Raw genomic sequence first — 21,391 nt, 5'->3', positions numbered from 1 at the left:
TCCAGTGCAGCAACTCTACCGCTGCGCCACCGTGCCGCTCTTAGTTGAGTTGGAATGTGCTGCGTGATTGTAACAATAGCCAAGCTTCAGTGACACATAACCAGGAGAGAGAATAGAAGACAGTTTTTGTCGGCTGCAGAAATCTCAGTTGCATTATAGTCCATGACTCTCAACTATCTGTTTGCAATTTAATATAATACACATCAGATATTTCTGTCCATGCCTCGAGTTTCCCTTTCCTCAGACTCTCAGTCTGAAGAAGGATCTTGACCCGAAATGTCACCCATTCTTTTTCTCCAGAGATGCTGCCTGTCCCGCTGAATTACTCCAACTTTTTGTGTCTATCTTCACCTCTTTCCACGATACTGTTCAGTGAACTGTTTAATAAGAGGGTGGCACAGTGGCGCAGCGGTAGAGTTGCTGCCTTACAGTGCTTGCAGCACCGGAGACCCGGGTGTAGTGTGTGTTGGATAGTGTTAGTGTGCGGGGATCGCTGGTGGGCCGAAGGGCCTGTTTCCATGCTGGATCCTGAAAATGGTGTTTAAAAGATTTTTAGATGGACACATATATATGCAGGGAATGGAAGGATGTGGATCACATGCAGGCAGATGAGATTAGATTAGGTTGGCATCACGTTCGGCACAGACATTGTGGGCCGAACGGCCTGTTTCCTATGTTATACTGCTCTCTGTTCTATATTCTATGGGAAGAGTCAATGGACTATATCGAAGATACACAGAAAATGCTGGAGTAACTCAGCGTGACAGGCAGCATCTCTGGAGAGAAGTAATGGGTGAAATTTCGGGTCGGGATCCTTCTTCAGTCTCGACCCGAAACGTCACCCATTCCTTCTCTCCAGAGATGCTGTCCGTCCCACTGAGTTACTCCAGCATTTTGTGTCTATCTTTGATTTAAACCAGCATCTGCAATTCCTTCCTACTCAATGGACTATATCATGCTTAAAGCTGGGTTGCGGCCCTATTTGTTCCTCAAAGTTGCACCCCATATTCATTGATGAGCGGTAGGAAATAGCACACAAAATGTAAAGCAAAAATAGCCCAGTGACTCCAGTGAATAGGGTTGTTTGCTGGCTTTGTTCATGTATTTGTCAGTTGTTCAAAAACCCAGTTCAGAGCTGGAAAATATACCCGGCCTTCTTTGTAACACATCGAGCCATCTGCTCCGTTCTGTGAAACACGCAGAGCTTTAAGAAGATCAGCTTGTGCCAGTCGCCACGAAAGTGGTGCAACGTGCTCCAGCTTATCAAACCCCCTTGAATAACACTGCAAAAAAACATAATGGCTCACTTTTTTTATCCTGCCACTTTGCTTTCATCATAACACTGCCGATCCCATTCGTTTTTAGAACAAATATACAAAGCAAGTATACAAACAGAAGCAGTTTTGTCACCAAACTCTTTACATCTTACCTCTCGAAGAACACCCAACTTTCTTTTTGTGCTCAGATGAGTGGAGAGCGCTAAATTGACTGGCGGATTATCATTAGAGACTGTTGTACTCCATAGGCAGAGAGAAACGAACAGCTTTGGGACCCAAATGCCGTGGACACTGACCGAAATGTAATTTAACTATGGAAATTAGATCTGCATCTCTGGCAGTGCCGTGCAGCAGAAAAACAAGCGGCAAACTAGTTTCAAGAATGCACAAACGTCAAATTAGGACAATGATTGGTAGTTTTGTTGTAACTCAGCTAAGAAGTTTCCGACTATGATAATATGAAAGAGACAATATTATATTTTAAATGTGGTGATAAAATTCTGCAATGTAGACTTTCAGCTGGATCAGTGTTGGGACGGGTTTGAATGGAATTAAATTTTTCCTTCTCATTTTACCCTTGCAAAGCATGTCCAAGAACCAAATATCGTTCATTTTTATTTTGTGTGGGCTTGATAGTAGTTTGCAGCAAGGTGTCCATCTGTTCATTTGAGATTGCACTAAGTAGCAAATGGTCAATGGATATTAACTGACAGAGGTCAAAAGGGCCTCTTGACCCTCTGGGTTGTGACTGAAGCGGGGGCAACGTGAAGGCGTGATCTACAGCAGCGTAAAAATTGCCAAAGCTGTCATTGCCTTAATTAGTAACGATAGCAGGAGCGTCTGGTGAAATTATTGGTGAGAGACAACAAAGGTATCCAATATAGTAATTTATTACTAGTCAGTTGGTTAGTGCAAAAGGTTGATCCCCCACCCCCCACACCCCCCCCCCCCCCACCCCCCCCCCCCCCCACCCCCACCCCCACCCCCCCCCCCCCCCAGCCGTGGTTCAGGAAAGCTTTACAAAAAAAAGGCACTCCAGCACTTAAATGAAAATAGATGCTCTGCCGCTATCAGAGATGCTTGATGGCTTGAAGATTGCCCGTGCCATTAGCTTGGTAATGTTTGCTCTATTGTAAACCCAACTCCTTGTGTTCCTCCCGAGAATCAGCTGAAAACTGAGGGCTTTCTCTCCTTCCTTCCTCCCTCCCTCTCTTTCTCTCTCTCCTATTTGTGCTGCCGATCACTGGGCTGCTGTCCTTTGGGGTACGTTTGTGGATTCAATCGTACACCCCTTCTTGCTCCCGAGCCACACCTCGGGAGAAAGGATTTGAGCGGAGTCTACTGATGCTCTCATTCTTCAGCGTGTCACGGCTGTCGTTAAGGGGGAGTTTTCTTTCTTTCCTCATCGCTGAGTAACCCCCCCTTCTGCATCTAATCAGCAGAAGAGCTGAGCGGAGGGATGGACGGACGGAGCTGCAGATTAGGCAGAGGCGCATGCAATGCCTGCAGAGGTCTTGTGGTGCCAGTGTGAGACCAGCCCATGGTTTAAACCCCGAAAGAGCTTTTTTTCCATTTCCCCTCCTCTTCCAGTTACTTTCACCTTGATCTTAGCCCGAGTGTTTCCTGTAATGGTCAGGGTCAGAAGACGGCCCTAACAGGGTCAAACGGGCTGTGCGCAAACACATTGTCTTAATCTGATTGAGAAGCACCTACATTTCAATATGCTACAAAGGAGTTTAAGGAGCTGTTTTATGCTGCTCCATTTACCAGCGATGGACGAACATGGCACAAATCTAGTTACTTTTGCAACATTCTCTGCGTAGAAACTTTGCTTTCTGTGTTCGACAAACAAAATCTAATTGGAGTATTTAGGAAATGCAGTACTTGCAAAGGCGGCTGAGAGATAATTCAATCAAAATTATCCAGTAACAAATGCCAGAACTAAAATACTCTGAATGTGCAGAGTAATTTATAAGCACGCCTCGATATTGTCCAATTTAGCTTTTGGCAACAAAGTCCTCACAAATGCGTGTTGCTTTTATGAGAAATGTTCTAAAAGTCATAGTAACTGACTAAACTTTGCAACAGAAACATTGCAATTTGAAACAAGCAGACTGAAACGTGATCTTACGGGGAGTGGGATGATATGGAAGGATAGTCTTCAGGGATTTCTGCATAATGCACTCAGTCTTCTGAGCTTCTCGATTTTATTGTTTCTTCGTGAGTTTCGCGAAGAACCCTCAACCTTTTACAACGTGGGCTGGTTCTTTTTTGCATTTACATTTTGGTTTTCTTTCTCCACGTCAGCCTGAGGCAGAGGCCACTGGAAAACCATCTGCTGAGGAGAAGTGGAAAGGCCAGACCAAGCCTGACATCTGGCATTGCTAGACTCCACATCCCCTTGAGCTCAATAGAGGTCCATCCTCATGTATTGATTAAGCCAATACCTTGGGTGCCCATATGGCTTGGGGAAAAACACCCAAGGGAAGGTTGCCCTTTCCTGAAACTGAGCATGACCTTTTTTGTAACAGGGGCAATCTCATTGCCGGCGTTAAAAAGGCCAGGTTTTGTGAAATCAAGTGCAAAGCAACATGTTTAGTTTAGAGCTACAGTGCGGAAATAGGCCCTTTGGCCCACCCAGTCCGCGCCGACCAGCGATCCCCACACATTAACACTACCCTACACACACTAGGGATAATTTTACATTGATACAGTTATACCAAGTCAATTAACCTACAAACCTGTACATTTTTGGAGTGTGGGAGGAAAGTGAAGAGCTCTGAGAAAACTCACGCAGGTCACGTGGAGAACATACAACGTCCATTCAGATAGCACCCGTAGTCAGGATCGAACCCGGTTCTCAGGAACTGTGAGGTGCTCTGGTGCTATCTATGAGTATTGTGTTTACAGACCAATTAAGCTGCTGCGTGTAAGAATTTTGCTGTTCTGTTGTCGGTACATGTTACAATTAAACACTCTTCATTCTAGACTCTCTTCTTGATTCTTGAAGAGGGATAATATTCTCCTGGGACTGAGCGTAAGGGACCGAGGGGTGACCTCATTGAGGTGTCCATGATCAAGGGGGACATGGATAAAGTGAACACTCACAGTCCTTTTCCTGGGGTAGAAGATGCTAAGATGAGAGGCTATAAGCTTAAGGTAAGAGGGGAGAGATTTAAGAGGGATCTCAGGGGCAACTTGTTCACCCAGATGGTGTTCCGTTTCTGGAATGAGCTGCCAGAAGAAGCTATAGAAGCAGATGGAATTATCATTTTAAATTATATATATGGATAGGAAGAGTTTAAGAGGCCAACTGCAGCCCATTATACCAACTTGGTTGGCATGGACAATGTGGGCCAGTACGTTCTCCCTGTGACCACGTGGGTTTTCTCTGGGTGCTCTGGTTTCCTCCCACATTCCAAAGATGTGAAGGCTTGTGGGTTAATTGGCTTTGGTTAAAAAAAAGTAAATTGTCCCTCGTGTGTAGGGCTAGGATTATGGGTTATTGATGGTCGGTGAGGTCTCGGTGGGCCGAAAGGCTTGTTTTACCATATCTCTAAAGTCTAAAGACACTCTGGACTTAGATTTAGCCCTATTATAGTTACTTAATATTATGGTTATTACTGTAATTAATTGTATAATTGATTATTATATATTATCAGTGTTACAGTGTGGGCCTGTTAAGCTGTAGCAAGTAAGAATTTCATTGTTCCGTTGCCATATGACAACTAAACATTTTGACTCTTGTGATTCTTTATTCCACAATGTGCCATTTCTCCAGATCTGAAGTTATCTTTGTCTTGGTGCAGAACTCAGTTCAGTTTTGTTTATTGTCAGGTGTACGAGTGAAAAGCTTTTGTTGCGTGCTAACCAGTCAGTGGAAAGACAATACAGGATTACAACTGAGCCATTTACAGTGTATAGATACGTGATAAGGAATAACATTTAGTGCAAGGTAAAGCCAGTAAAGTCCGATCAAGGATAGTCTGAGGGTCACCAATGAGGTAGATAGTAGTTCAGGACCGCTCTCTGGTTGTGGTAGGATGATTCAGTTGCCTGATACCAGCTGGGACGAAATTGTTCCTGAATCTGGAGGTCTGCGTTTTCACACTTCTTACCTTTTGCCTGATGGGAGAGCGGAGAAAGGGGAGTGGCCAGGGTGCGACTTGTCCTTGCTTATGCTGCTGGCCTTGCCAAGGTACTGTACTGTACTGTCAATTTAGCATCAATGTGCTTCTCATTTACCTGAAAGTTGTTGTCTAACCTTGTCCCAAAGTATCTACCTGCCGTGCCAATATCTACTATTTTATTTCAACCCATGTTAAAATCCTACTCAGTTGTTGCTTTAAAGACCTAAGGATGTCGTTTGGCCTATTGGTTCCTTACGTTGAGGAATTCCAACACTTCAACTCATATCATTTATCTGTCACCTCCCCTCACTTACATGCCCAAGAACACCTCGATGAATCTTTTACTATTTCCCTACACTAGGGGGCAACTCATAGAACCCAAATACTCTACCGTTACATCATCAATGCAAAGCCTATCAAACATTGGTTGTTTTTGTGTCATCTGAAAAGTTCCATTACTACCGAAAGTACTCTTCCTTATATTGTTCACAAGAGGGCTTTTGGCAAGTTGGACTTCACTCACGGAGTTCACTTGTGACGTTTTGTGACGCTCAGGGCATCAGTGAGATCGCACTTGGAATATTGCGTACATTTTGGGTCACCCGGCGATATGAAAGATGCCAATGAGCTGGAAAGAAGGTTTACAAGGATGTTGCCAGGACTCGAGGGCCTGGGCTAGAGGGAGAAGCAAAGTCAGTCCCGCGGAGCTTGGATTCAGCTGCGGGACTGACATTACTTACCATCACCCGGCGGGGTCACAACATCCGAAGCCTGGATCGCCTCGGAGCAGAGGGAGAACAAGAAGGGAAGAGACAAAGACTTAAGACGTTTGCCTTCCATCACAGTGAGGAGGTGCCTGGTGAACTCACTGTGGTGGATGTTAATTTGTGTTTATTGTGTGTTTTTGTCATTTTTTACTATATGTAGGACTGCAAGGCAAAGAAATTCCGTTCAGACCGCAAGGTCTAAATGACAATAAAGGCTACTTTGACTTTAACTTTTGACTTTGAGGTTGGGCAGGCGAGAACTCTAGTCCTTCGAGTGCAGGAGGTTGATGGGTGATCTTATAGAGGTGTATAACATCATGAGGGGTCTAGATTTGTTTTGTTTAATTTAGAGAACAGGCCCATCGGCCCGCAGAGTCCGCGCTGACCAGCCATCCCCACACGCTAACACTCTCCTACACACACAAGGGCCATTTTTTACATTTACCAAGCCAATTAACCTACAAACCTGTACGTCTTTGGAGTGTGGGAGGAAATCGAAGATCTTGGAAAAAACCCATGGGTAAAAACAAGTAGGAGATCCGTACAGACAGCACCCGTAGTTGGGATCGAACCCGGGTCTCTGGCGCTGCAAGCGCTGTAAGGCAGCAACTCTACCGCTGCTCCACTGTGACGCCCTTTCATTAAGATGAATCAGTTCTTGAAAGATTCCCCATAAGGTAAATAATGCCTTGAAAATTCTCATCAACCAATCCTTTTGTTCCCTGATCATTTCCAGTAAATGTTGGAGATTTTCCCACTCGGCCCTCTTAGTCTGCTGCCCAGTGTGAGTAGTCCCTAATCCTTTGGTTTAAATGTCATTCCTCTTTCAAATATTGAACTAGTATTTATCATTCCATAATGTTCCTGAGCTGGTGCCGGCATTCGCACAGCTCCTAAAATATTAACCAAGGACATTCCTATTTCCTCATTGATTTATTTGGGGAATCTTGGTGATGGATCAACTATTTACAGCTTGAATTCTGAAAGGTTTTTCATAAATTTGTGTAAGATATTTGAGCTTTGCTTGTATCACAAAATAAGCAAAGGCATTTATCTTTCTGGAAATAAACCATTTGCCTCATCTTTTAATCCACGTACAGTTCCACCACTGTTTTTCCGGCACCTTTGGTTCGAGAGGTGTAACGGAATAGAAACTTGCAACACGTTCAGTTTACTTCACTCTTTGTTCAAAGTTGATGGATTCAATAATCCAATGTCAACCTTTTAGTTTTACACTGCCAGTCATTGCAGTGAAGGGGAAGGTATAGAGTGCAGAATAAAGAAGGGTCTTGCCCAGAAACGGCACCTATTCCTTTTCTCCAGAGATACTGTCTGACCCACTGAGTTACTCGTGCATTTTGTGTCTATCTTTGTTTAAACCAGCACCTGCAGTTCCTTCTTATGCAGAATATAATTCTCAGCATTGTAGCGCATCAGTCCCATAGACAAAGTCCACAATGGGATAGAGGTGAATCAGACAGTTAGTTAGTTTAGTTGGTTAGTTAGTTGGTTAGTTAATTAGTTTAATTGTCACGTGTACTGAGGTACAGTGAGTTGATTCCTATCAGGAAGCCTGATAGCAAAGGAGAATTCCTGGGATGGCAGGACTTTCATATGAAGAAAGACTGGATAGACTCGGCTTGTACACGCTAGAATTTAGAAGATTGAGGGGGGATCTTATAGAAACTTACAAAATTCTTAAGGGGTTGGACAGGCTAGATGCAGGAAGATTATTCCTGATGTTGGGGAAGTCCAGAAATAGGGGTCACAGTTTAAGGATAAGAGGGAAGTCTTTTAGGACCGAGATGAGAAAATCATTTTTTACACAGAGAGTGGCGAATCTGTGGAATTCTCTGCCACAGAAGGTAGTTGAGGCCAGCTCATTGGCTATATTTAAGAGGGAGTTAGATGTGGCCCTTGTGGCTAAAGGGATCAGGGGGTATGGAGAGAAGGCAGGGATGGGATACTGAGTTGGATGATCAGCCATGATCATATCGAATGGCGGTGCTGGCTCGAAGGGCCGAATGGCCTACTCCTGCACCTATTGTCTATGTTTCTATGAGAAGAAGCTGTTCTTGAGTCTGGTTGCTTGCCGGACCACCAGTGTATTACATGAGACATGCTTTCAAACAGTTAACACTCAAGCAGCATTTCTGCATGCTGTGTTGATGTGGGACTTTCCAGTGAGTTGGTCACAGCTCATTAGTGACATCTTTGGTCAGAGGGGCTTTGGTTAATTGCAATCGGAGCACAATGCCTTTGCCTTTAGCAAGTGATGGCTCACCGGAGCCCGGGGCTGGAGGAAGCTTTGGGCCATTATTTGCGATTGGCTGGAGGGCAGGTGTGTGCACATGTTGGGAAGGAAACGGCTGATTTCGCTGCGGAACAGCATCTGCGTTGATCGTCACTCCAAATGCATTATCTTCAGCACAATTTAACACATTGAAGCCATTTTACATTCAAAATAAACACATATAAATATAGAGTACACATTATTGCCCAATAGTTGAGTTTAGTTTAGGGATACAGAGTGGAAACAGGCCTTTCGGCCCACCGAGTCCGTGCTGGCCAGCGATCCCCGTTACACTAGCATGCACTGCACGCTGGGGTCAATTTACAATTTTTACCATAAACCAATTAATCTATAAACCTGTACGTCTTTGTGTGGCCTAAAAATTGTCCCTAGTATACAATACAATACAATACAATTTATTGTCATTTGAGCCTCAGTGAGGCTCAAACGAAATTCTGTTTCCACAGCCATACAAACAAAGACAATTCCTAGACATACACACATTTTAGTTCACACAAACATCCATCACAGTGGACCCACTGTGATGGAAGGCAAAGTCTTTTCTCTCCCCTGTTCTCCATGTCTCTCCCGATGTCGAAGCCCCAGGCGGGCGATGATAAGTCCCACGGCCATTTTAGGCTGTGCCGGGCGATTTACGGCCCCGCTCCCAGTCTAGAAGTCTCGAAGTTGGAGCCCCCAGTGGGCGCTGGAATGTCCCACGGCCATGAAGCCGTGCCGGGCGATGTACGTCCCCGCTCCGGGTCTTTCCAACCCTGCGACACGGGCTGGAGAAGTCGCGTTGCGGGAGCTCCGGGAAGCGGTCTCTCTCTCCCCCCGGACCCGCGAGCTCCCGATGTCCCAGTCCACCGGACCTGCGGCTGCGTTGCTGGAGCCTCCGAGCCCCAGGAGTCGAGTCGCAGCAGCGAGTCACCACCGCTCCCCACGCTCCGAGGCCGGCCAGCCCCACGATGGTGAGTAGTCCGCAGCTCCGCAGTCTCCCGAGCCCCCGGGTCGTTCAGGTTGGAGGCCGCTCCACGGTGCTAGGCCCCAACGACAACGGAGACCCGACAGGGAAAAGGTCGGGTCTCCCAGACAGGGAAGAGATTTTAAACGGTTTCCCCCTGCCCCCGCCCCCCACATATACACATTTAAAACCAGTGTTAAAAAACACCAACACTACATTTAACTAGACAAAAAATAAAAAAAAGACAGACAGGCTGTAGGGGCCGCTGCAACGGGTGAGTCGCGCCGCCAGAGTAGGATGTGGCCAAAAAAGTGATAAACATAGAACTAGAGGGGACGCATGATCAGTGGTCAGCATGGACTCGATGGGCTGAAGGTCCTGTTTCCATGCTGTATCGTTCACTGGTACTGGTACCTTGCCTGTAAACAATATGCCGGAGGAACTCAACCAACCAGGCAGCATCTGTGGAGGGATTGGACAGGTGATATTTCAGCTCTCAACTCTTTTATTCTCCCTAGTTTCCCATCAAATTTCTCCAACTTCCCTGCTAGGAACAGGTCTTCTTCTTCTTTTCGTGTCTTTGAAGCTGGTTGATTATATGACAGTTTCCCATTCCTTTGCGTTTTTATTGAACACTGCAAGATCCTTTGGGCTGCACTGGTTGGGTAGTAGGGGGCAGACAAGGCAGTGCTGCATTGTATGGTCCTCTTCTCCACATTCACAGGTGGTTTGGCCAGTTTCATAGCCCCATCTGGCCATGGCAGCTTTTGATCGCCCTGTACCTGTTCTCAGGCGGTTGAGCGTCTTCCACTGGACCCATGGTGCTTCTGAGCCCGGAGGGAGGGCTTCAGAAGGAGGGATACCCATGTCAGTAGGAGGGGGGTCGTCCTCAAGCCTTTTTGTCCATAGTTGGAGTCTGGTTTCTTCCCGTGATGCTATTAGGGGCTGGACATGGCTGAGAAAGCTTCTCCTGGACTTCAGCCGTTGGGCCGGGGGGTACACGTCCATAGAGGAGGTGGCGTTCATCACTGGTGGCCTTGGTCATCTCTACTCGGCTGGCGACTTCCCATCTCACATTAGCAGGGGCAATGCCAGCGAGGAGGTGCAGGTTGTTTATGTTGGTGGGCCTCAAGCAGCCAGTGATTGAGCGGCAGGTGTTATTCAACGCTGGGTCTAGTTTCTTGGCATGGGATGATCTCTCCCAAACAGGACACGCATACTCCGCAGAGGAGTAGCACAGGGCCAGAGCAGTAGATCTTAATGTGTGTGCTGTGGCTCCCCATTTGGAGTTGGTCAGCTTCCGGAGGATGTTATTTCGGGAGTTAACTTTCAGTTTGGTGTTTTTGACGTGTTCCTTATAGGAGAGAGTGCGATCCAGTGTAATGGGGCTTTCTCACGGGGCGACTTGACGCAAGAGGTAACCAGAGTTGAACATCGTGGGAACCTCGTACGATAACCGTACGGCATTCGTGGACCACCGCGGACCACCGTGGCGCTAACGGCAGGTACTCGTGTAACTTGTTGACTCGGGAGAAAATTCAAGCAAGCTTGAATTTCTCCAAGGGTGACTTGTACACTTGTGGTTGAACATTGAAACTTTATGTGAACGTAGTGGCCAGTGCGATATCCGTGCGATATCCGTAATAACTCTTGCGTTTACCGTGGGAACTCCTGCGAACGGTGAACCCGGAAGCTGGACAGAGGGGACAGAAGGTGAGTAAAAAAGGTGGTCTCAATATCGCCAATGGAACATGTGTCCATCGAGGACGTCCCACCTCATTGTCATTGTTGGAGAATCTTTTTCACTGGAACACTTGCAGAGATGGCTCCCAGAAAAGCTCAAAGAAAGGGGGTAAAGCATGTCAGAAAGGTTTTTGCCATGCAGGAGAATGAGGAGGAGACGCAGCAAGAGAGACAGGTGGAGAGGCAACAGGAGATGCCACAGATAACACTGCCTGTGGGCTCCTTGGAGCAGGGAGAGGGTGAGCAAGGTGGATTTCAGATTGCATCCCCAGTAGCCGTTGTAGGAATAGCCTCAACAGACACGTATATAAAGGGAAGATGGCAGAAGGTAAGGCCATATAACTTCACCAGGGAACAAGAGGGGGAACTTGTAGAATGGTACCAATTCAACAAAATTCTTTACGATAAATCCAGAGAGGATTACAGAAACAGGGAGAAAAAACGGAACCTGCTGGAGACGAAGGCCGCGGAGTATCCCGGGTGCTCATGTGAGTATATATAACGATATATTAGTACATCAACAGGAAAACCATTTAATGTTATCCATGATTTAAAAACATACATTGCTATTGATGTAAAAGTGCTGTTTTTGCAGTTAACTTAAACTTCTCTTATAAGTGTGTCTGTGCCCTGCAGCTGCAAAGTAAAAAAGTCGCAGACAGCTTTTACACGCTCTGTGTTTGAAGTTGGAATCATGTCTCCAAGAGTCATAAAATAAATTATGCATGAGGGCAGGCAATTTTCACTTGTAATGCTTGTCTTAAAAAAGGCTATCTGTATTTACAAACTTGTGCTCAGGTATCCAAGAAGCACAAGAAATACCACATTAAATGCGGAGGGCAGGCTCTTAAACAGGCCTCTATTTACTGTCCAGAACTTTTAATATAACGGAAGACATCCAATGCTAGAAGTTCTATTTAATTCCACCACTCTACTTTAATGCAGATGACCTCGATTCATATAGTGGGCTGCTGCATACAGCGCGTCAATGAAAAACACCACCATCCTGTACTCGAAACTACTTAGTACAGGCATGTCTCCAAATGAGCCAATTCAACCAAGGGAGGATATTTATAGTGTGTGAAAAAAAAAGTGACATCATTTGTGCCACGTGATGATTTAACAACACTTCACAGTTCACAATGTTCATTCAAGATTTAACAGGAAAGCTCGGGAGACGGACAAGTCACTCGCACAAATAACAGAAATGCCGAGTACCCGTGGGAACTCTTTATCTACCCCCCGTTATATCGTGTGATATCGTGCTAGACCACGACCACTTCACTCTGGTTACATCTTGCGTCGTCGCCCCGTGAGAAAGCCCCATTACACCGAGGTAGCCAGGGTTGGTGCAGTGCTCAGGAACAGGTTAGGGTGACCAACTAACTTCCTAACCTGTCCAGCTTTGGGGTGTGGGAGGAAACCAGAGCACCCAGAGGCAACCCTCACAGTCACAAGGGAGTTTCCATGCTCTATCTCCCAAACTAACACTGAAAATGAAAACTAAACCTTTCAGTGTCATTGTATATTTTATCTGAAGAAGGGACCGACCCGAAACGTCATCCATCTTTTTTCTCCAGAGATGCTGCCTGACCCGCTGACTTACTCCAGCACTTTGTGTCTACTTGTGGTGTATACCAGCATCTGCAGTTCCTTTCTACACATATCATTTGTGGCTGCCGTCATTGACTTCCATGCCTCTGTGTTTTTGCGTCTGCTGCTAACTTGTGTCGCTCATCGTTACTTTTTGTTTTTTTTAATATATTGCAGTTTGCGTTTCCCGACCCAATTCCTCAAACGTTCACCATCCAGCCAGTGAAGACCAGCTGGAGCGACAGCACCACGCACGTTTTGCTGTTCGACGTCAGCACCATCTGCGAGCAGCTTCTCTCTCATCGAGAGAAGGAGCCCAAGGCGCAAAGTGCTCAAGTCCTAAGCCACGAGGCACTGAAGCGGCTGGCTAATGTCGACGGCAGAAAACCGCCAATGTCCTCGAAAAGGAGCAAGGCCCCAGCAAATCCCTCTCAGCCAAACGGGCTGGCAGCGAAAGGTTTGGTCCGCGAACATATCTTTTACAATGAGCACTGTGTGGGCGGGTTTGGAAGGGAAGGAGCCGGAATTAGCAAGCACAAGACGAAAGGCAAATGTACGAAAAAGGCCCCAGCATCAGCGGTGAGAAAAATGGACGTTACAATGGCCATGGACGCAGCGAAATTGCTGATCTCCTGTCTGTTTCCCTGGGGTGTGGATCGGGACCTGGATGAAATCTGCATCAAGCATCTGGGCATGTACCAGCCACGCTGTCCGGTGGCCTTTGGCCTCTCCTCACAGGACGACTTCTTGTCTCTCCTTCTACCGGGCTGGTATCAGTTTGAGCGCCAGGTGACAAAGGAACATGTATTCTGCAGCAAGATATCGAATAAAGTTGTGGAACTTGCAAAACAAGTCTCAAATATCACCCAAGCTTGTGCTACTTCTCAGGCGGAGAGCTTGAATGACAATGCGGACGGAAGCTTTCAGTCAGAAATGACGTCCTATTTGGTATCTGTCATTTTGTTGGTCAACCTGCAGATGAGATTGCCCTTCCCGTCCAAGGGGAATGACATGCACAACCCTGTGAGGTAAGAACCCTTCAGCTTGATCATCTAACTGTACGACAATAGGCAACTCAAACTTAGTATATGTAGGACCAAAGAACTGCAGGTGCTGGTTAATACACAAAAGGACACAAAGTGCTGGAGTAACTCAGTGGGTAACTAAATCTTAGCAGTTGTGCCATGACACTTTTTAGATATTGAACACTTCTGTGCAGTCCTGCTAACAAGTAAAAGCCCTGTCCCACGGTACGAGTTCATTAAAAGAGCTCTCCCGAGTTTGCCCTGATTCGAACTCGGAGATTTACGGTAATGGCCACTCGTCGGTACTCGGGGCTCTCGTGGACATTTTTCAACATTTTGAAAAATCTTCACGAGTCTTCCTGTGCTTACCTGCCGTTAGCGAGTCTTCCGGAGTACCTGCCGTTTGCGTTACGGGCCGCTAAGAGACGTCCCCGAGCTCCGACGTACCCGCTACGTTCATCCTCCGTGCTTACCACGAGTTTGATTCTTTTTTAAACTCAGGAGAGCTCTTGGAATGAACTCGTACCGTGGGACAGGGCTTTAAGAACTCCATTAGCAAATGCTGTGAATTAACTTGAAAGAAACAAGTTGCTTGTTTCTTCAAGCATCTTCAACCTTTTCAAGAGCCTGAGCTGTCGGGAGAGTTTGGGCAGGCTAGGACTTTATTCCTTGAAGTGCAGGAGGCACTTTTAGAGATAGTACAGTCATACAGCGTGGAAACAGGCCCTTAAGGTGCGAGAGGAAAGATTTAATAGCAACCCGAGGGGCAACTTTTTCACACAGCATCTGGGTAGACAGCACGAGCTGCCAGAGGAGGTAGTTGAGGCAGGTACTATAATGACATTTAAAAGGCTTTTGGACAGGAGCATGGATAAGAAAGGTTTAAAGAGAAATAGGGGAAAGCAGCAGGCAGGTGGGACTAGTGTCGCAGGTGGGACTAGCGTAGCAGGTGCATCTTATCTTGGTCGACCTGGGGTGGGCAAGTTGGGCCGGAGGGCCTGTTTCCGTGCTTTGATCCTGACATTGAGTGCTGCCTGTGCGGAGTTTGCACGTTCTCCCTGTGACTGCCTGGGTTTCCTATGGATGCTCCGGTTTCATCTCTCATTCCAAAGACGTGCGGGTTTGTAGATTAGTTGGCCTCTGTAAGTTATCCCTGGTGTTTAGGGAATGGAAGTGAAAGTGGGCTAACATGGAACTGGTGTAAATGGGTAAAGAAACAAAGAACTGCAGACAGACGGCCTGAAGAAGGGTCCTGACCCAAAACATTACCCATCCTTTTTCTCCAGAGATGCTGCCTGACTTACTGAGTTAATCCAGCACTTTGTGTCTATCTTCGGTATAAACCAGCATCTGCAGTTCCTTCCTGCACGGTGAATCTGTGGAAATAATTGCCACAGAAGTCTGTGGAGACCAAGTCAGAGATAGATAGATTCTTGATTAGTACGGGTGTCAGAGGTTATGGGGGAGAAGGCAGGAGAATGGGGTTAGGAGGGAGAGATAGATCAGCCATGATTGAATGGCGGAGTAGACCTGATGGGCCAAACGGCCTAATTCCGCTCCTATCACTTATGATCATATGAGAAAGAACTGCAAATGCTAGCTTATATGATAAATATGTCTGAAGAAGGGTCCCGACCCAACACATCACAAATCCTTGTTCTCCAGAAATGCTGCCTTCATCTCCAGAGCTTCTCCAGCAATTTGTGTCTATCTTTAGTGTAAATGGGTGATTGGCGGTCGGCATGAACTCAGTGGGCTGAAGGGCCTGTTTGCATGCTGTATCTTGCAGATAAACTCCTGAATGTTATGCAGACTCACTCTTGCTATTTTTTTCTGCGTAGAAAGGAACTGCAGATGCTGGTTTAAACCGAAGATGGACACAAAAGGCTGGAGTAACTCAGCGGGTCAGACAGCATCTCTGGAGAAAAGGAATTCTTGATTAGTACGGGTGTCAGGGGTTATAGGGAGGAGGCAGGAGAATGGAGTTAGGAGGGAGAGATAGATCAGCCATGATTGAATGGCGGAGTGGACCTGATGGGCCGAATGGCCTAATTCTGCTTCTATCACATGAACTGATGAACTTATGAATAGGTGACGTTTCAGGGTCTGAAACCCTGAAGAAGGGCCTCGACCCGAAGCGTTACCTATTCCTATTCTCCAGAGATGCTGTCTGACCCACTGAGTTACTCCAGCCTCCTTTCTCCGAGGAGATTGCATTTGTAGGACTGCTGTGATTCATTGTTCTGGTTTTGGCTTCAAGTGCCGTGCAACATCTTCCCTCTGTTGACACAGACAGCACCTATCCTTCTTACAAGGAGAACCCGGCATTAAGTGGCTTCCGTTGCATCTGCAGCAAGAATTCACTCCAGTTATGTCCACAATAACGTGGCCTTGATTCAGAACTAGAGGCCGCACTGCTTCCTCACGATGATAACCACTGTCATCTTTGTGCCTGATGATGGATGAAATTCCCTGACAATTTACCCTGCCATTTCCATTGAGGTTGCAATGTTGCAAGTCAGGTTGAATGTAGGTTTCTGTGGTGCTTAATAATTTGCTCCGAATCTGTTTGTCGTCCGAGCCACACACAAATGTATTTAACAGCGCAAGGCTTACGAATTCACCCAAGGATAAATCCTTTAATGCAACAATTTGATTCTCCTGCCTTTGTGCCAAATAAGCAACTTACTGCCCTTGCAAAGGCCTGTGCATTGGAATAAGCTTTCAGTTTCTGCATAGCCGCTGTGAGTGGAACCTCTTATTCTTTGAGGCTACCAAATCAGTAAGCATGCGATAAATCGCTGGAGTCTGAGGACCCGAAACGTCACCTATTCCTTTTCTCCAGCGATGCTGTCTGACCCGCTGTGTTACTCCTGCTTTTGTGTCTGTCTTTGGTTTAAACCAGCGTCTGCAGTTCCTTCCTACACGTGAATATCAGAGCTGGTTTCAGTTTAACGAGTAGCATCCACGCATTGCTTTGAGACTGAATACAGTGCAGCGCATTTTCTGTATTTCCTCTGCCTCCAGAGTATTACCAGCAGTACAAATATTTCCATTCACTGTATACATGCCATGAAGGGCTTATGTGCTCTGTATGCACTCTGAACCCCCCCTCACCTGTATCCATCTATCGTCAAGCTTTATCCTGCCCCTCCTCTCTTCCAGCTTTCTCCCCCGCCCCCACCACAGTCGGTCCGAAGAAGTTTCCCTACCTATTAATGGGCGGCACAGTGGCGCAGTGGCATCACGAACGGAGGGGGGGAGGGGAGATCATTGGGGGGGGAAAGGGATACTTGGTAACTTTGTGGCCCTTTATGTGGCCACTCTTTGCATACCTTGTGTAGGCAAAACAAAGCATCTCTCTGTGACTTGTCACATGCGATAATAACAGTATCTAATCTAATCTAAAAGGCAGCAGAATGGGGTTGAGAGGGAAAGTTAGGTCCACCACAACGGAATGGCATAATTCTGTTCGTATAACTTGTGAATTTACAAATCACTATGCAGAATAGGGATGAAGCAGATTAAAATTATTTAAACAATAACTTCTGCACAAAACCACATCTTGGGACAGTAAATATTCACCTTTATCCCACACAGGTAACTCTAGAAGCTCTACAAGCGACTGAGAATTTAATTACCATTTCTAACTTTAATGTGAATAGTTTCTTTGCAAGCAAATTACACTGAATCATCTGATTAAGGAGGAATTTAATATTTGATGGTATTCTTTTTAACGGGCTAAGATTGAACCAACAAACGGGCTGCTGTCTTAGCAACAACTACCCTGTGGATTGTGCAGTGTTTGCTATCTGATAGACTCCAAGCTCCAAGGCTACGAGGTAATCTGAAAATAAACATTGCCTCTGTATTTGATAGTAATGTGCAAAGCAGTTGGAGGTACCAATCAATTGGTGAGTGGCACTGAAAATGTCAATGATTCTTGTCAGCGGATATTCCATTAAACTGTGTCCGTTTGTGTCGTGCTGCCCTGATGCAGTTAATATCTCACTAGAGTTTTTAGTTTTCCGTTTTTTAGTTTCGGAAGATTCAGCGGGAATTTAGAGGGATTGGACAGGCACTTTTTTGGGTTGTGACATGTCTGAAGAATGGTCCTGACCTGAAACAGCGTCTGTCCATTCCCTTCACCGATGCTGCCTGACCCATTCAGTTCCTCCAGCACGGAAACAGGCCCTTCGTCCCACCGAGTCCGCACTGACCAGCGATCCCCGCACACTGACACTATCCCACAAATACTAGGGACAATTTGCATTCATACCCTAGCCAATTAACCTGCAAACCTGTACGTCTTTGATGATCTAATCTCCAGTTCCCTCCCCTCTACTTTCAGTCTGAAGAAGGGTCCCGACCCGAAATGTGTCACCCATTCTTTTTCTCCAGAGATGCTGCCTGACCCGCTGAGTTCCTCCAGCACTTTGCGTCTATCTTCAGTATAAACCGGCATCAACAGTTGCTTTCTACACATGCTGCCTGACCCGTTGAGTTACTCCAACACATTTTGTGTCTCTCTTTGGTACAAACCAGCAGTTCCTTCCTCCTACACATGTTGCCTGACCTGCTAAGTTACTCCAGCACTTTTTGTGTCCTTTTGCGTATTACCCAGCATCTGCGGTTCCTCGTTTCTCTATCTATCTACCTGTTGATTGTATAACACGTGTGGTAGGTTTGCGTGGCTGTCGACAGTTAAATGTTTGCAAACCTCGGAATTAACTTTTTAAATTTTGAATAAGAATTCTCCTTTGTTGTCATGTGAAGCTCTGTATGCAGACCTCCTTTGGTTACCAGGTGTGAGAGAAGGGTTAATAGGGATGGTTGATTTATACTAGAACTCTGAAAATTATAACTTAGAAAGAAATAAGGTGTCAGCAGAAGCCAGACTGCTGGTAGAAGAAAGTAACAATATACAGGACAGAGGGAACTTCTAGATAAAGAAGTAACAGATAAAAACTCCAGCAGAAGCCTTTGACGTCAGGAGATGTTCCGAGACGTTTCTGGACGTTCTCGTGGGAATGTGGGCTTTATGTTATGATTGGACGAAGCTCGATGGGGAGACATGAGGTGGTGACCATAGTGAAGAAAGGTATAAAAAGATAGATACAACCTCCATTTTTGTGTGTCTCTAGAGGATGATAGAGGAGGGACACCCTTTTCTGCGCAGAAATGTAATAAAGGAAAACTTGTTTCTTTGATTTTGTCTCTGAAGAGTTTGTGATTGATTTTGAATCTCACACCAGGGATATGTTACTATCCTGCAGACAGCACAAGGCCGACTGCCCCCGGGGTAAAGAAGGGGAGACATCTCAGCAGTCAATGTCCCCACTGACTGGAGAAGCTGCTCAAAGTAAGTGTAACTCCACAAAGAGGAACACCAAGGGTGGTGTGTGTATGGAACGAGCTGCTACATTTGTTTAAACAAGATTTTTAAACTTTTCCAAACATTTATATCTTATTGGCTTGTTGAAATCAAACAACATATTAAACCATGATGTTCATTAAAGATTTCCTTGCTGCTTAATAATCAATATCTTGTCATGAAGTTTTTTTTCTCATTTCTAACCAAGGAAAATCAGATCAAACACAAGGGGGTCGAATGGTCTAGTCCTGCTTCTATTTCCTATGTTCTTATGTTATTATCTTCAGTATTTTAAGTGTCTATTTCAGGACTCGAGGGCCTGAGCTACAGGGAAAGGTTGAACATCAATTTGCATACAGGGCAAATAGATCAACAGAGGATGCCATCTCTCTGGCTCTTCACACTGTCCTGACTCACCTGGACAGACAGGGCACGTACGTGAGGATGCTCTTCATTGACTATAGCTCTGCATTCAATACGGTCATCCCCACCAAGCTCACCACCAAACTCCACCAGCTAGGCCTCAGCTCGCCGATATGCGATTGGATCCTGAACTTTCTGACGGAGCGACCGCAGGCAGTGAGACTGGGCCCGCACCTGTCCTCCACTATCACCCTGAGCACCGGCACACCACAGGGCTGTGTACTAAGCCCCATGCTCTACTCCCTCTTCACTCACGACTGTGTTCCTGCATTCGATACCAACACCATCGTGAAGTTTGCAGACGACACACCAGTGATTGGGCTGATCACCAACGGTGATGAAACAAAATACAGAGCGGAGGTGCAGAACCTGGCGGACTGGTGCACACGTAACAACTTGTCATTAAACACCTCCAAGACCAAGGAGCTGATTATTGACTTCAGGAGGTCCCATAATGGAGAATACGCCCCAATCTCCATCTACGGGGAAAGTGTGGAGAGAGTGTCCAGCTTTAAGTTTCTGGGCACTCACATTTCAGAGGACCTCACATGGTCCACGAACACCGCCGCGCTGGTCAAGAAGGCACAGCAACGACTGTTCTTCCTGAGGACATTAAAAAAGACTGGTCTGCCCCAACAGCTGCTGACAACGTTCTACCGCTGCACAACAGAGAGCATATTAACGTATGGCATCTCTGTGTGGTATCTCAGCTGCACGGAGGCGGAGAGGAGAGCTCTTCAGCGCGTCGTCCACATAGCGCAGAGGATCATTGGGACACAGCTACCAGCCTTGGAGGGCATCTACCACACACGGTGCCTCAGGAAGGCCGTCAGCATCCATAAGGACTCCTCACACCCTTGTAACGGACTGTTCGAACTACTTCCCTTCGGCAGACGTTACAAGGCCTTCTACGCCCAAACCTCCAGACTCAGAAACAGCTTTATTCCCAGAGCTATAGCGGCTCTGAACCGGCCCTGCTGAGTGGGACCCATCCCCCCCTGGACTGTCTCCCTCGGATGGTCACGTCACACAGCTATTTATTTATTTTACTCTTCTTTTACATCGGTTGGAGCTGCATACTAAATCTCGTTGCACTGACGTGCAATGACAATAAAAGATATTATTATTAACAGAGTAGGGCTTTATTCCTTGGAATGCAGAAGGTTGAGGGTTGATCTTATAGAGGTGCATAACATCATGATAAGAATAGATAAGGTCATTGGCCTTTCTGGGACACATGACAATAAACTCTCTTGAAATGGCCATAGTCTTTTACCCAGAGTAGGGGAATCGACAACCAGAGGACATAGGTTTAAGGTGAGGGGGGAAAGATTTAATAGGAATCTGAGGGACAACTTGTCCACCACAGGTGGGTGGATGGAACGAGCAGCCAGAAGAGGTAGTCGAGGCGGGTGAAATTATGCTTTAAGGTCCAAATCCTAACTATTAGCTTCGGGTGGTGTATCTGCAAGAAATATAATGATAATACATTTTTTTGTGAATAGATTAAACATAGAAACATAGAAAATAGGTGCAGGAGTAGGCCATTCGGCCCTTTGAGCCTGCACCACCATTCAATATGATCATGGCTGATCATCCAACTCAGTATCCCGTACCTGCCTTCTCTCCATACCCCCTGATCCCCTTAGCCACAAGGGCCACATCTAACTCCCTCTTAAATATAGCCAATGAACTGGCCTCAACTACCTTCTGTGGCAGAGAATTCCACAGATTCACCACTCTCTGTGTGAAAAAAGTTTTTCTCATCTTGGTCCTAAAAGACTTCCCCCTTATCCTTAAAC

At 46.2% G+C, this 21,391-nt stretch overlaps 1 protein-coding gene across 1 annotated transcript in view; it reads left to right on the top strand.

Annotated features, from left to right (window-relative positions):
* The window catches only part of wdr72 (WD repeat domain 72), a 132,131-nt gene that overhangs the window by 67,322 nt on the left and 43,418 nt on the right, over positions 1-21,391 (top strand). Inside the window, exons 14-15 of the mRNA XM_033050108.1 lie at positions 12,945-13,795; positions 19,069-19,154. Coding sequence (XP_032905999.1) covers positions 12,945-13,795; positions 19,069-19,154 — 937 coding nt within the window. The remainder of the gene's footprint in view (positions 1-12,944; positions 13,796-19,068; positions 19,155-21,391) is intronic.

This window comes from Amblyraja radiata, chromosome 34 (genome assembly GCF_010909765.2).
Source record: "Amblyraja radiata isolate CabotCenter1 chromosome 34, sAmbRad1.1.pri, whole genome shotgun sequence".
Taxonomy (NCBI): Eukaryota; Metazoa; Chordata; class Chondrichthyes; order Rajiformes; family Rajidae; genus Amblyraja; species Amblyraja radiata.
Note: the sequence above shows the minus strand (reverse complement) of the source record. Positions and strands in the feature narration are given on the sequence as shown.